This window comes from Myotis myotis, unplaced genomic scaffold (genome assembly GCF_014108235.1).
Source record: "Myotis myotis isolate mMyoMyo1 unplaced genomic scaffold, mMyoMyo1.p scaffold_m19_p_4, whole genome shotgun sequence".
NCBI classification, from domain to species: Eukaryota; Metazoa; Chordata; class Mammalia; order Chiroptera; family Vespertilionidae; genus Myotis; species Myotis myotis.
Genome location: NW_023416346.1, coordinates 22,178,148 through 22,193,130, shown reverse-complemented (window position 1 = coordinate 22,193,130; position 14,983 = coordinate 22,178,148). Strand labels below are relative to the sequence as shown.

Genomic DNA, 14,983 nt, shown 5'->3' with positions numbered 1-14,983 from the left:
CTTTGCTTAGTACATAGCAGCAAGATCGGAAATTATTGAAACTCAAAGCCATCCTCCAATCACCTTCACTTGCTCCTGTGGTTATTTCTTCTAAGTGTCTTCAACTCCTTACTATGATAGTAATTTTTACCTTCTACTTTTGTTAATGGAACAAGTCCACTTAGTGACCTCCAAGGATCCTTCCAAATCTAAAACTATAGGCTTGTCTTTCTCTGTGTGTCTTATTTCACTTAACATAAAGAATGTCCTCAATTTTCATCCATATTGTCACAAATGGCAGAATTTTCTTCTTTCTTATTACTAATATTCATATATATGTATATATAGATATATATTTTTTCCTTTATCAATCCATTGATGGGAACTTAGGTTGTATGATATCACTTATAATATGTGCAATTTAAATAAGCCAAGCTCTTAAAAACAGAGTAGAATGATGGTTACTGGGGGCTGAGGGTTGGGGTAGTAGGAGAGATATTAAAGTGTACAAACTTGCAACTAATATATGAGTCCTAGAGATTCAATGCACCTTACAGTGAATGTTATAATAATCAAACTTGCCAAGAGAGTAGATCTTAATTATTCCTACCACAAAAAATAAGTTATTACATGATGTGATAGAGGTACTAATTCTCACTGCAATGGTGATCATATTACAATACATAAACGTATCAATCAACATGTACACCTTAAATTTACACAATGTTGTGTGTCAAATATATTTCAATAAAAACTATAGGCTTCCATGAGATAATGAGGCAATGCATTTCCGAATCATTTGAATGCCTAAAAGCATTCCTTTGTTACAACTGTGGTGAAACACAATGTTAACTTAAATGCCTTTTGCCTCAGTTCTTACTAATGGTTCAGTTAGGTCACAAAGCTTCTTTTGCCATTGAGCTGCTCTAATGAGATAACAGGTCTCATCACAACACAAGTAACATACAGGTTTTGTCTTGAAACTGTCCATCCAAAATGGGTTTCCATAGAGTGTTCTCTTATGTTTTCAGAAGTAGGCAGTAGAGTTGATTAATTAAATGTTAATGGCAATGCGAACTTTAATTTTACCTTCAGTGTTTCCATCCTATATTCTCTGCAAGCCTAAGGACATGCTATTTGAAAGTTATGATTTATCATTGTCTGCAGTGGTTGTTTCGGAAAGTCTGATAAAGTGGTTATTTTGAAAAATCATTATCAGTGTCTACTACTTTCATATTTTATCTCTTTGTTTATAATGAATAGTTCCTCTGAAAAATCACTTGCCACAGTTATTCACTGAAACAATGTGCATATCTAGTTTAATTTGTTATTTGAACCACTACTGCTAAATATTCCACATTGCAATTTTGTTTTACTTTGCTCACAAAATGGGACCAACTAAGTCAAGGGTTTATTGGCCATTCTTTTTTGAATAGCAAAATCAGGCTTTTTAATGCAGAGAAGCTGAATGCTTTTTGGCTTCATTTTAGTCATCTCTTTCTCTGTAATTTTCTATTGTCTTTGAGGCCAAGCAAAATAGCATTTCTTAAATTAAAGGAAAACCATATCTCACAGTAAATTAGCTTAAACACTGTGGCATTATCTCTACTTTTTGCTATGTCTAAGGCTTGTGTTGATCATTTCTAAGAGTCTCTACCACGCTGCTAAAATAAATCTATCCAGAACTAACAGATAAATTACCAGGTTTTCACTGGTGTGAAAATGTATGTGTGGACATTAATATTCTCCCACTTCCACTCTGCCTCAGAATATAGTGTCTTTTAAATAAAAAGAAACTGATGTAAAAAGTCTCATCTCAAATGAAAAAATTCATAGATTGGGTACTTACCTATTAAATGCCTTATAAATAGTTTATTCCAGTCTGTGGGTTGTCTACTCATTTTATTGATAGTGTCCTTTGAAGCATAAAGGTTTTTAATTTTTATAAAATCCAAATTATCTTTTTCCCCTTTGACAATTGTGTATTTGGTGTCCTTTCTAAGAAACCATCACCATATACAAGGTCATGAAGATTCACACCTATGTTTTCTCTTGTGAGTTTTAAGGTTTTAGCTCTTATATTAAGGTATTTTTTCCCCACTTTGAATTATCCATATATGATCTGAGGTAGAAGTCCAACTTGATTATTTTGCATGTTGTTGTCTTAGGGGGACCATAAGTTTAGAGGCAACAAAATAGCACATTGGGACGCAGCCTGAAGCTTAGTTCTTTTCCTGCCACTAATATGTCTCGTTCAATATTTAGCAATTAGATTTACTTATTATGATACTGAGAGTTCCTGTGTTTGATTTTATTTTTGTCCACTTGGAATTATCATGGACTGAGAGAGATGAAGTCAACCTTTACTACTCATATGTTTTTATCTTTCTCATTTTATTTCCTGCTATTTTTGTTTTATGAAAATTGATGCTATATAATTTGGCACATAGATTTTCATAATTGTTGGATCTTTGTTAAGAATGTCATCCTTTATCATTATAAATCATACCACATTTTTTTCTATTTTAATGTTTCTTGCCCTATATTCAACAGGCATGATTTTAAAATTATGCTTCCTACTGTTTTTTTTATTTTTTAAATTTATTTCAGAGAGGAAGAGGGGGGAAAGAGAGAGAGAAACATCAATGATGAGAGAGAATCATTGATCAGCCACCCCACACTGGGGAACAAGCCCACAACCGGGCATGTGCCTTGACCGGGAATCGAACTCTGACCTCCTGGTTCATAGGTCAATGCTCAACCACTGAGCGACACTAGCCAGGCCACCCTAATTTTATTTTGCTTGCATTTGCATGGTTTCGCTCTTTCCGTCATTTAATATCGATGTTTCTGAGTCACATTGTTTTGGGTACATTAGATTTTCTATATGGTATTATGTGAAAGCTTTTATCTCTTAAAAAGTTATTTACCTGATTTTATTTATTGAAGTGGCAGGCACTTATAGACTTAGTTTTGCCAAATTGTTGTATACTATACTTTCTGTTTCTATTGTTTTTAATATATTTTCTTTGATTTTTTGTGTATTTCTTCTGACGTTTTTGAAGTATTACATTTTTAATCTAGTTTTTTTCCTTTAATTATAATGAACATATTTAATACTCTGTTATTTTAGATAGTATTCGTTATCTATAATGAAGAGTGGTGGAATTAGTATATTTCTACTTTCTTTATCTTTCTCTTCCACCTCTCTACTACACTAATTTTAGTTATTTTATTTCTCTAATTGTTTATCATTATCTTTTAAAATATCTGGATATACATATCACTTTATCAAATTAGAATGATATGTTTTGAATTGTTATTAAGTATAAACTCACTACTATAAAAGAACATTAGCCATTTTCTCCAGTTCTTCTCTTTCTTAATTACTCATTTCTACATTATCAGAGTTTATTGAATTTACTAGTGAGCCAGTTCAGGTGCATGGATTTGTGCACATTGAAAGGAAATTAATTAGAAGGTGGCCGGTGGAGTGAGACTGGGCAAGACAGGCCGGACACACCCTGGAGCCAACCTCCTGTGGTCCCTACCCGGTGTCTGAGGAGTGAGCAAGGTCCCTCCAGCAGGTGGGGCCCCTCGGCCTGGCCTGTGGGGATCGGGCCAAAACCAGCTCTCTGACATCCCCTGAGGGGTTCCAGGGTGTGAGAGGGCACTCTGCAAAGTTGCTGTTGTACAGGGTGTGGAACGCAAATGCAGGTGTGCAGTAAACCAGATTCAGGGCCAACAGTGCCCCAGCAACAACATAACCCACAGCCAAAGGTGGAATCACGCGGCCCCACGAGGAATCGGGCTCCCTCCTCTCTGGTTTCAGGGTGCGTCACCCGAGAACCACCAATGCAAAGTCACTGCAGCTTGGCAGCTCCTGTGTTGAGCGTCTGCCCCCTGGTGGTCAGTGTGCATCATAGCCACCAGTCAGATGGGCAGAGGGACACTTAGCATATTAGCCTTTTATATATATTTAAAATCTGTAACTATAGTCTCTGAACATGAAAGGTTAGCATGGTGGTCCGTGGGTAAGCTAAATAGCTATCTCATACAGTGGTTTAAGAAAAATTGAATTTATATAGGGAAAAGGGATGGAGGATGGGATATCCAAATAAAAGGGCTGCACAACACCAAGCCAAGGGGACATGGATCAATGATGACAGCAAAAACATACTTTAAAAAGGGGAGCTTGGAGATAGGTTCATGGGTTAAGCCTGGGACAAGCTGTTGCTGCGCATTGCTCCCCTGGTTGCAAGTCTCATGGGGTCCCTTAGAAGTTGGGGGATACGTGCTATGGGGGAGTAGCCTGGGCATGCTCCTTGAAGGGAAGGTGCTTACTAGAACCTTTGTCCTGCGCGTATTTATCTCTTTCTTGCAGGTGGAAATCTTAGGGGTGGTCTCAGGCAAGGGTCTTAATAGAATGTTCATCAGCTTCCCAGGTGTGCTCTTTCAGGGTCGTGGTATCTACTGATTGGTCAGTGGCAAGGCAGGGGGTCATTAGTCAATGTAACTGGCCCTGAGGCAGCCACTGCATCACTTGTCTAGTTTGTCTGCTTTTCTGGGCCTGGAGCTGAAATACAACTGCAGCCTAGATGTTATCTTTAGGGAGGAAAAGGTGTGTGTGTGGGGAGGGGGTGGTGGTCTAAACTGCATGACCAGTGATATGCTAGGGGAGGAAAGGTTACCCTGGGAGTGAAAATCTTTTTTCCCAGTTTTTCTCCTTGCTAGGCATGGGGCTCTGTGCCCTAGTGAGTTTCTGTACCTGGCCCATCATTCTTGCTCTGGGGGTCTAACATTCTGGGGGTCTAATAGTCTCCACATTTGTAACTACATTTCAATGGTTTCAATACTTACTGTTAGTCTTTTTGCCAGATTATTCACTCATTTCCTCATTAGTTTTTCTAGATGCTAGTTTGGAGTGCATGTTTTCTTGTTGGCTGACAGACTGTCCAGGATACCTGTATGCCTTGGCTCCTGGCTCCCTTCCTCCATCTCCAAAGGTGGCCATGGTAGTTTGGAGTCTCTCTCACATTTGAATCTCTCCTGAATCCCTCTTTCCTCCATATTTAATAAGGGCTCATCCCTGGCCAGTTTTCTCAGTGGTTAGAGCATCCGTCTGTGGACTGAGGGGTCTGGGATTTGATTCCTGGTCAAGGGCAGGTACCTCTGTTACAGGCTCCATCCTGGTCCCAGTCAGGGTGTGTGCAGGAGGCAACCAGTCAATGTGTCTCTCTCACATGGATCTCTCTCTCTCTCTCTCTCTCTCTCTCTCTCTCTCTCTCTCTTCCCTCTCTCTTCTTCCTCCCTCCCTTTCACTCTCTCCAATCAATGGAAAATATCTTCGGATGAGGATTTTAAAAAGGGGGCTCAGATAATTACACTGAGCTCACATAGATAATCCAAGATACTAGTAATTTCCCTATTTTAAAATAACCTTAGTTTCATCTCTGAAGTCCCTTTCACATGTAAGGTAACATAAGCACAGATTTCAGGGATTGAACATCTTTGGGTGGCATTCTTCAGCCTACCACAACCATAAAATTATTTTAAGGTTTTCTTTCTATCACAAAAGAGAAGCCAAAGAACAGTTTTCCAGAATCCCCTTTTTCTAAATGGTCTGTATTAAAATTTGCCATTGAGAGGCACTTGCATGAGATTTAGAAGGTACAACAGATCAGTTTATTTTATTCTACTGGCAGTTGCATCCAGATGCATAGGCAGATGTGAGATTCACAAGAGTTTCCTGGTGAGACCTTAAGAGACATCTGCTTTGTAGTGGGAGACAGAGATAGATATTGGGAGCTTCCTGGAGATTCTAGAAAATCACAACAGCTTCATATTACTTATGATATGAAACAAACATCTTTTCTATAACTTGGCCAATTATCATACTCCTTTCTAAGTATGGATCAGCTTTCAACATTTGACCTTCTGCATTTTTAATATTGTGAAATGTCTCTAAATGTTTCTTTAATGTGAGGGTTTTACCAATGTCACTTCCTCTGTGACATTTCCATCCTTCCCATTACAACCACTTTCCCATTTCCCATTTGGTGTTATTTTTTTGTTGTCGTTTGTTACACTTTCATTTGTTGGAAAATTCCATCTTTCTATTTATCCATTTTTGTAAAATGTCACCTACCTTTATCATTGGGAGGAAAATATACTTAGCATACTTTTCTGTGTTTGAATTTAACATCAGATGTATAGTGACCAATCACTGATAGACTGTGCAATAAGTGGTGTGATTGGTCATTTATCATAATGCATATTTGTTATTACATAGTGATAATGTGTACTGAACACTTAGCAGCAAAATATGTACTTTATGTAATTATTCAATTGATATATGGTAATATCTGACATTTGAACCATATATTTGGGCAGTTTTGTGAATTACCTAAACTGTAGTGTATTGGTTTGCTAGGGCTGCCATAACAAAATATCATCATTTTGTAGCTTAAATAACAGAAATCTATTTTCTCATAGTTCTGGAGTCTGGAAGTCAGGATCAAGTTGTCAGCAAGGTTGGTTTCCTCTGAGAATCATGAAAGAAGAATCTGTCCCAGGCCTGTCTCTTTTCCTTATAAATGGCTATCTTTTCTATGGGTCTTCACATCATCTTCCCTGAGTATGTATATGTGACAAAATTTCTTCTTCTTAAAAAGATACCCATCATATTGGATTAAGGCCCATTTTAATGAACCCATTTTAATTATCTCTGCAAAGTTCCTATCTGCAAGGAAGTTCACATTCTGAGGTACTAGGGGTTAGAACTTCAACATATGAATAGGGGGTGAGGGGCACAATTTAGCCCACAATACAAGCCAACTGAGGGGGGTGGTTAAGAGATCAACCAAAGGGCTTGTATGCATGCAGACAAGCATAACCCATGGATACAGACACTAGGGAGGTGAGGGCATGTGCTGGACGGGGGGTGGGGGGTGGGGGGTGGGAACGGCTGGGGAGAGGTCAATGGGGAAAAAAGGAGACATATGTAATACTTTAAACAATAAAGAATTTTAAAAAAGAATAATCAAAACTCCCCTATATGCTCATTTTAGTGCATCATCATATTAAAAATGCACCTGGAAAGCTGATGAACATTCTACTGAAACCCTCTCCTAAAATTCTCGCCTGCAGAAAAAAAAAAAAAAAGATAAAAAGAAGGCCTCAAAACAAAGACTTAATGCGGGCTCTCTCTGGAGCATACCCATGCCTCTTCCTGGCCATGAACTTTTTTTATTTCTAAGGGCCCAGGTCCCCAGGAAATTTGCCACCAGGGGAGCAGTGGGCAGCAGCAGCAGCTTCTCCCACACTCATTCACGATCCTGTCTCCAGGGCCTCCTTTTCTCTGACTTCCCAGTGAGCTAACAGCAGCCCTGCCTGGGCTCACTTCTTTCCTATAACATTTCTAGGGAGCCAAAGCAGAGCACTGCCTAGGATCTCCCCTGTTGTTTTTTCTACCCTAATTCCTTCCTTTGTTTCACTGTCCCCAGCATTAATAAACACACTCTCGAATCCATCTGGACTCCCGTCGTAAAATATTTCCTAAATGAAGTCAAAAAACCACACACTAGAGGCCAGCCTGAGGCAGACTTGCTCTGGGCCAGCCCCTGTCCTATAACAGAAGGATCTGGACATTGGAAGTGGAGCTAGACACTCACTGCTGCACCAGGCACAGACACCCTGCATCCTGTGAATGGGCAGGATGGCTAGAAACCTATCTCTGACCTTTTCTGTCCCTTCATTCCATCCACTGAGCATTTATGCAGCACCTAGTAAACACTTTCAGATGCTGAAGGTAAAAGGATAAATGAAAGAGGTATCCCTGGACTCAAGGGGCTTCTTACCTAGTGGGGTAACTCATGTCACAGGAGAGTCCAAGGGTTCATATTCCCTCTTATCTGCTCTTTTTCCTGCCCACCCTTTCAGCAAGGGGATCCCTCCTCCTTTCCCTGCTTGGACTTTGGCCCTGTTTTTCTTCTATCTCTCACCCTCTCACTTCCATGGATGCTCATTCAATTTTATTGTAAAAGAAGGAAAGAGGGTTTTTTAAATAAATTGTTTAGCCAATTCTATTATGTCTGTCATCATTTTACGGTGGAGACTGATTCATGATCAGAGATAGAACATCCTGGACAGTGGGAAGAGTATTTTTGTGCAGCCATCACTTCTAATTTTTATTTCAACATCTGTGCTCTGAGATTCTTTCATCCACCAAACATTTATGGAGCTTCTTACTCTGGGCCAGGCACTTTTCCAGGCGTTAGGAATAGAGCAGCTAACAATGCAAAATCTCTGCCCACATAGACTTACATTCTAAAGTGGAGGCAGACTGGCAAAGTTCTAATGAGATGATGGCTGCTGGTATGGTAAATGCTATGTAAAGAAATGAAGCATTGTAAGTGGGTATAGATTGCTGGCAGAAAGAAAGGTGCTCTGATAGATGAAATGGTCGAGAAAATCCTTCCCAAAAATAGTGGGGGAAGGAGTCAGGCAGCTAACTGAGGAGAGTCCTTTCTAGGCAAAAACAATATATAAATACAAAGATCCTGAGATCAGAGCTGTTTCTTGTGTGTGAGACTCAGCAGAGCAGGAAATGAAGAGAGGCATAAAAAGTGAGGCAGGGCCTCCTGGGCCATGACCAAGACTTGGCTTCTTACTTTGAGTGAGAAGAAAAAAATGTTTTGGGCAGGGGAGTAAAGAGATCTAACTTTTGTTCTAAAAGATTCCTATGCCTACTCTGTAGAGAATATATACATTGTAGGAAGAGGAGAGTGAAAGCTAAGAGATTAATTGCATCCATCAGGTAAGAAATAAAGGCTGCAATCAGGGTGGTTGGTAATGGTAGAAGTGACAAAAAGTGGTTAAATTGGGGATATATTTTAAAAGCAGAGCCAACAGTTGGCTCTAAGGGCTTGGGCACAATTTAATTGTCAGCAAATATTTCAATAATCACATTCTAAGTAGAAAAATGAAACCATTTAAAAACACAAGTCTTCATTGTTAAACAAAAATAACACCCAGTGGCAAAGGAACATAACATTTAGGACATGAAATAGTCAAAATTACGAGGATGCTTACAAATGGTTATCGGATAATTTTGCAGAACTTTTTATACTTCACTATTTAGAAAAATAAAAATAAGAAAGGATAGAGATACACAATATTATTTTCCAACTAAAGAAAAATCCCTGTTTAAATATTTTGTTTTGTCTTAAAGAGAGGGCCCCTGGTGGGGAGGGGGGTGGTCTTTCATAACTGAAACAATGTGTGACTCCCACTGTTGTGGCCAGCAGTGCTAATAGCTACTGGATGTGTGAGATTTAAATAAGCGAGAAAATGTGTTAAACATCACACAAATGGAATCTAGTGGCCACAGGCCCAGAAAGGGGCATTGAACTGTGTGAATAGGCTGAGTCGAAGGGTAGTTAATTCTTTAAACTTGTTTAAACTTGAGCAGGTTGGTCTTTTCTGAGACAAAGGTTTTAACGCTTGCTGGATCCTGACAAATACAACTCCCACCTCAAGGGCCAGGCTGCAGCGGCCTGCCTTTATTTGTGAGCCTAGAGAACTACTGGACCTTAGCCACGTCCTGCCCAGACCCTCCCCCGTCACATCGCCGCAGCCCCGCCCTCCCCTGTGGCCACGCCCCCACGCTGCGTGAGCGTCTTCCCTGGACACGCCCCTCCCCCTCTCCCGGGAACCTGGGCGGCGCCTGCGCCTGGGCCTCATAAGCGCCTTTGTGGGCGGAGCTTGCGCAGCCGCTGGGACCGCTTCATCCTCAGCCTTTCTCCCTCGGCCAGCAGCGTCTCTGCGGACACGCACTTCCTGCGCGGCCTTGGTGCGCACCTTCTCCGAATCCAGCGAAACCCGAAGCGAGCCCCGCCTTTCCGAGCTGTTCGCCATGGTGGACGAGCTGGTACTGCTGCTGCAGGCTCTCCTGGTGAGGCACCGCGCCCTGAGCATCGAGAACAACCAGCTCATGGAACAGCTGCGCCTGCTGGTGTGCGAGAGGGCCACCCTGCTGCGCCAGGTACGTCCGCCCAGCTGCCCGGTGCCCTTCCCCAGCACGTTTGACGGCGAGACCTCTCGTCTCCCCGAGTTTATTGTGCAGACGACATCTTACATGCTTGTCAACGAGAACCGATTCTGCAATGACGCCATGAAAGTGGCGTTCCTAATCAGCCTGCTCACTGGGGAAGCTGAGGAGTGGGTGGTGCCCTACATCGAGATGGATAGCCCCCTCCTAAGCGATTACCGGGCCTTCCTCGAGGAGTTCAAACAGTGTTTTGGATGGGATGAGGACGAAGACGACGATGACGACGAAGTAGATAATTACTAGGCCCTGAGACCCTAGGGCCTGGGGGGGGGGGGCTGCAAGCCACCCCCATCTTCCTCCGCCCCTCCCTGAGCTGCCCTGCTCCCCCTAGCCCTCCCTTCTCTACCCTTGCTCTCCGCTTCCCTCCCTTATCCCCGTAGTGTTTGTCTTTGTTCCAAGAATTGTGCTTCACTTTCCTGCTGATGGGGCTGGGAGTTATCTCTGAAGCATGCTGCCACCCATTGTGGCCTGCCCCAGGACGCACCCCTGCTAATTTGGACTGTGTCCTGAGCCCAGCTATCCCGCAAATCCCTGTTACAAACTGGTCTGTGCACAGCCCTGCCAACTGCCAGCCCTGCATCTGCCCAGAGACCTACGCTGTCACTACACCACCATCCACTACATTCCAGCAACAGACCACCACCGCCTTTGGAGATAAGGAGCAGCCTAGAAGATGCCTGAGTCGGCTACACCTCCTTGGACATTGATTTGGACATCTCACCAACCCCTAAAGGGGCCAGTCTTTCAACCTGGTTAGCTCATTTCCAGAGTCCTCCCTTCCCCCACCAGATTGCTGCTGGAGTCTACTGTGCCTGGCAGCCAAATTGTTGACATTTCTTTTCTCCTATGTGCCAGTTCTGCATAGCTGTCATTTTCCTTTAAAAATTGCAGTAGTCCCACAGATGTGTGCATTTGGACAAAAATACTAAAAACAAAACAAACAAAACAGGCACTCGGCCCAGCTTTCAAAACTACCTGGAAAAAGCACTTGCGTTCTCAATAAATATCAAGCACTACAGAAAAAAACCATGAGTGTCTTTTAATGGTTAAGGGATATCACTGGCCTTTATCACTCTACCCTGACTTCCGTTATTCCCATTGAGATTAGGGAACCTAGTTGAATCCCATTATTCCCACTTTCATCTCTAGGTTGCAGAGGACAGGTAACAGGACTTTATAGGAATTCTGGTGCTCCCTTGGCCAAGGCATTTCTTACTGGTGAGGGGAGTGGCCTCTGGGGCCTCCAGGATGGCATGGGTAAAGGGTAGCTGAGCGCGTAGCACACCATCCCAAATTGGGACACTTGAGAGTGAAAGGGGGCATTATTAATAATTAGACTAGGACAACAGGCATAAATCTGGACACATACAATATTTCTACCTTCCCAAGCCTTTAATTTCCTTCCTCAACATTGCTAGGGAAATTCTGCCCATTAATCATTGTTGCTTGTGGGCTGCTATTGACTTTAGGCTTTAATTAACAATGGAGCACACTATTTTAATGCCCCTTTCAGGTGCTTGAGCTAACATTAAATTATGCATCCTGGGGTAAATGTACCCATAATAAATAGAGCCTGATCTTAACAATTCATCTTCCTTGGGCTGACACACTTAGAATCCTCACCTACACATGTGCCCCAGATTCCTGCCTATGAAAATTGGCAAGATGCTGGGCTGTCTCCTGAACTTGACCTTACACTGCTGAGCTATGCTGAAATCTCCTTGTGGGCCTGGGGGGGCTTAGAGACATTGAGGGAGTCCAGTGGGTGCTAAGGAGAATCTGTATACTCTTGAGAGGTCATTATCCCAGGTTAAGTCATCTAAAATTTAAGTCAGAGACCCTTGGTTGAGGGGTTGTGGGGAGTACCTCTGCCAGCCAGGAACTTTCAGGAGTTCCGAGTTCTCATTTTCACCCATATCTGCCCAAATGTCAGTGTACCATACTTGGAGCCAACTCTACCTTAGGACCTCTAGTGAATTGAGATAATAAAATTCCTTACTGTTTAAGGCCTTTGGGGGCTGGATATTTTTTTTTATTTGTATTGGTAAATCTCACTATGGATTAAATGAAATACTTGTCATCCTACTGATCACACCCATGACATATTTAGAACTGTCCCTGCTACACAGCACTCAGTAAACATGGCTGTTACTTCCAGGCCTGGGAACCAAAGTTTCACTTGGAAGCAGGTCTCTTGCTATGAGCCTGGCTTTAGTTGCTATGAACACGGGCAGAGCAGGCACAGGGAGAGTGGAAATGAGTATGTGGCCTCATTTACTCTTTGGGATCTGTCATGAAGTCACAGAGAAGCCACTGTACTTGGTGAACAGGCAAAGTCCAGGGCAGTTACTTCTTGGGCTTAGAAAAGTTGTTTCTGGAGGGTATGACTTAGAAAAGGAGGCTGGGGATTCATGTGGGAAAGTGGGCAACAGCTAAAAGCTAGGTAAAGGGCCCAGTGAGACCAAAAATCAATCACTCAAAAATTATCAGTGGTCCAGGTATCTTAAGAGGAGTTAGAGAAATGGGGGTAAATGAAAGGAGGCTAAACTCCTCATAGTGAGTCTAGTTGTTTCTCTGGTGCCTTGCACTGGAACTGGGAAGATATGTAGCTATAGGCAAGGTCCAGAAAGATAATCTAGACTGATTAGATCTGGGAGTGACCTTTCTGGGGTGGAAGTTGAAGACAAGTAGATGAGGTTTACTCCCCACCATCAAACCAAGTGAGCACAAGCTCTGTAGGGGAAGGAAGGGATCTCTGGTGAGTGAGGATACCATGCCAAGGCAGCATCTGAATAGCATCCATGGGAGCTAGGCCAAGGAACTTCTGAGATGGAAAGTTGCTTGTTCTTGAGTGTGTGTGTGTGTGTGTGTGTGTGTGTAGGGGGATCAGGTATCATGGAAGAGCAGGTTATGCTGTGAGCTACAGAGAATGATAATGGGAGAATCTGGCTACCTTGGGGGAAGATTCTGCAGATATTGGCAAAGGCTCTACCACATAGGAAGGAATTCATGACAGTGCCATAAGGCAAAGTACAAGAGAATAGAGAAGTAAATCAGCATGTTTAAAGGTAAAAGTACCACTTAGATGGAAACTATTAAGAGTGGGTGAAAATGTTGAAATATCAAGTGCAAACTTCAAACTCCTGAATTCTCATCTTAGGCTTTAATGGTCATTGAAATTATGCTATTAATGGAATGAAATTAATCATAATAAAGATTATAATCATTTAATCATATTAAATCTACCAGTGTATCTTCGGATTCTTCTAATCATTTGAATAGGTCAGCACTGCTACCCATTCTGTATTGCTGTTTTGCAGGATGGTAAATAAAGCTAGAAGTACATTATGCTCATTGTGTTTGGTTATTTTCTGCTATTACAATGTAGTGAAAATTTCAGTGATCAGAAAGTAGGCAGACTAGAGGAAGAGTTATTGTTAAACTTATTATTTTTTAACAAATGAACCTAAACATTTTTCTAGGTTCTTAAAGCAATTAAAACAAAGCTAGTAAAGTGTTATTTATATGAGATCCTGAGAATGTTTTCCTCAATGGATCATTAGGGTGGGATAATTGTATAAAGCATATTTATTATTTGCTTTGAAATATGAATTTTGCTATAGTAGTGTTTAAAAGTGTTTGGTAGTTTGCATCCTAGAGTAGTCCAAGTGTATTATCCCCCATAATCTTATGTTCATTTAGTTCTAAAGGTAGGTACAGTGAACTATTACCTATTTGGTGTCCTTCCACAGTGCTGGTAACTACCTACTTACTTTAAAGAAAATCTGATCACCACCCCCCTTGCATTTTTATCTTCCTGTCTGAAATGCCTGTTAGGATTTGTTCCTTTATCTTCAAATGTTCTGTTGTCCAGAGACATATTTTTAAGCAATGTAATTGACCTGGGATAGGTAATAGCTTGCTTGAAGTAATTATGAGTAGCATAGCAAGATTTGTTAAGGGAGCAAAAAGCCTCTGCTGGTTGAGTTGGGGGAATTGTGAGACACTGCCAAGGGGATGTTCAGAATAGTAATGTTTGTGCACCTCCCTTTCTCTCCTCAGGGCCTGCTATCTGATATAATCAATAAGAATTTCATTTTTCTTATTATGGTATCTACAAGATTTGCATTCTTTCTCCTCCTTCCTCCCTAAATGACAAATGATTTCATCAACAAAATTGCATTAATATTTTTCTGTTATTTTAGCCAGAGTCCCCAGTTAGTTTAACTGAATTTCCAGTCAGTTCAGAGTAATTCAGTCAACTCAAGATTTAGAAAAAAAACAAAACCGAAACACCGTTACATGACTATTTATATGCCTCATTTTAAATCTTTAGTTTTAAAACGTATTATTAGTAAAAGAAAACAAAGCAAATTATACGTCATTGGTAATTGAAGTAATTGTGATATTTTTTACTAGAGGCCTAGATTGGCTGATTGTGGGGGCGGGGGGCGGGGGAGGACGACTGTGGGAGGTTGGCTTCCAGCTCCGAGGAGGGAGCCAGCCCTCGGCCCCCCTGGGAAAGGGGCCCTGTCCACTGCCACACACCCCTGGTTCCCATCCCAGCCCAGGGCTTGAAGGCCCTGGCAGGGTCGGGAGAGGAGGTGATGGTGGCTAGGCCAGGTGCAGAAGGACTGGATGCCAACACCACCCCTCCACCAAGTGGTTCTCCTCCTCCCCCCCTCCTCCTTCTCTTGCCACAGCCTGCTACTGTGGTGGGCAGATGGCCCAAGGAAAGGGGGAGGAGGAGGCGGTTCCCTGCCTCCCTGTCTCCTTCCCTTGTAGCTGAGCTGCCACTGTGGCCAGTGGGCAGCCCCCAGGGAAGGGAGAGGACAGGAGTGAGACAAACCCTTGTGTAGAGGGCTGACTTTCAATAGATCACAGCAAGGGAGC

General features: G+C 42.1%; 1 protein-coding gene across 1 annotated transcript; it reads left to right on the top strand.

Annotated features, from left to right (window-relative positions):
* Positions 1-9,726: 9,726 nt before the first annotated feature.
* On the top strand, positions 9,727-11,116 carry LDOC1 (LDOC1 regulator of NFKB signaling). Its single transcript, XM_036305664.1, has one exon. The coding sequence runs from the start codon at positions 9,896-9,898 to the stop codon at positions 10,331-10,333; it is 438 nt and encodes a 145-aa protein (XP_036161557.1). The 5' UTR covers positions 9,727-9,895; the 3' UTR covers positions 10,334-11,116.
* The last annotated feature ends 3,867 nt before the right edge of the window (positions 11,117-14,983 follow it).

Excerpts from the sequence above, each read along its gene's own strand:
- LDOC1 (XM_036305664.1), top strand. The coding sequence starts at position 9,896 with ATGGTGGACGAGCTGGTACTGCTGCTGCAGGCTCTCCTGGTGAGGCAC.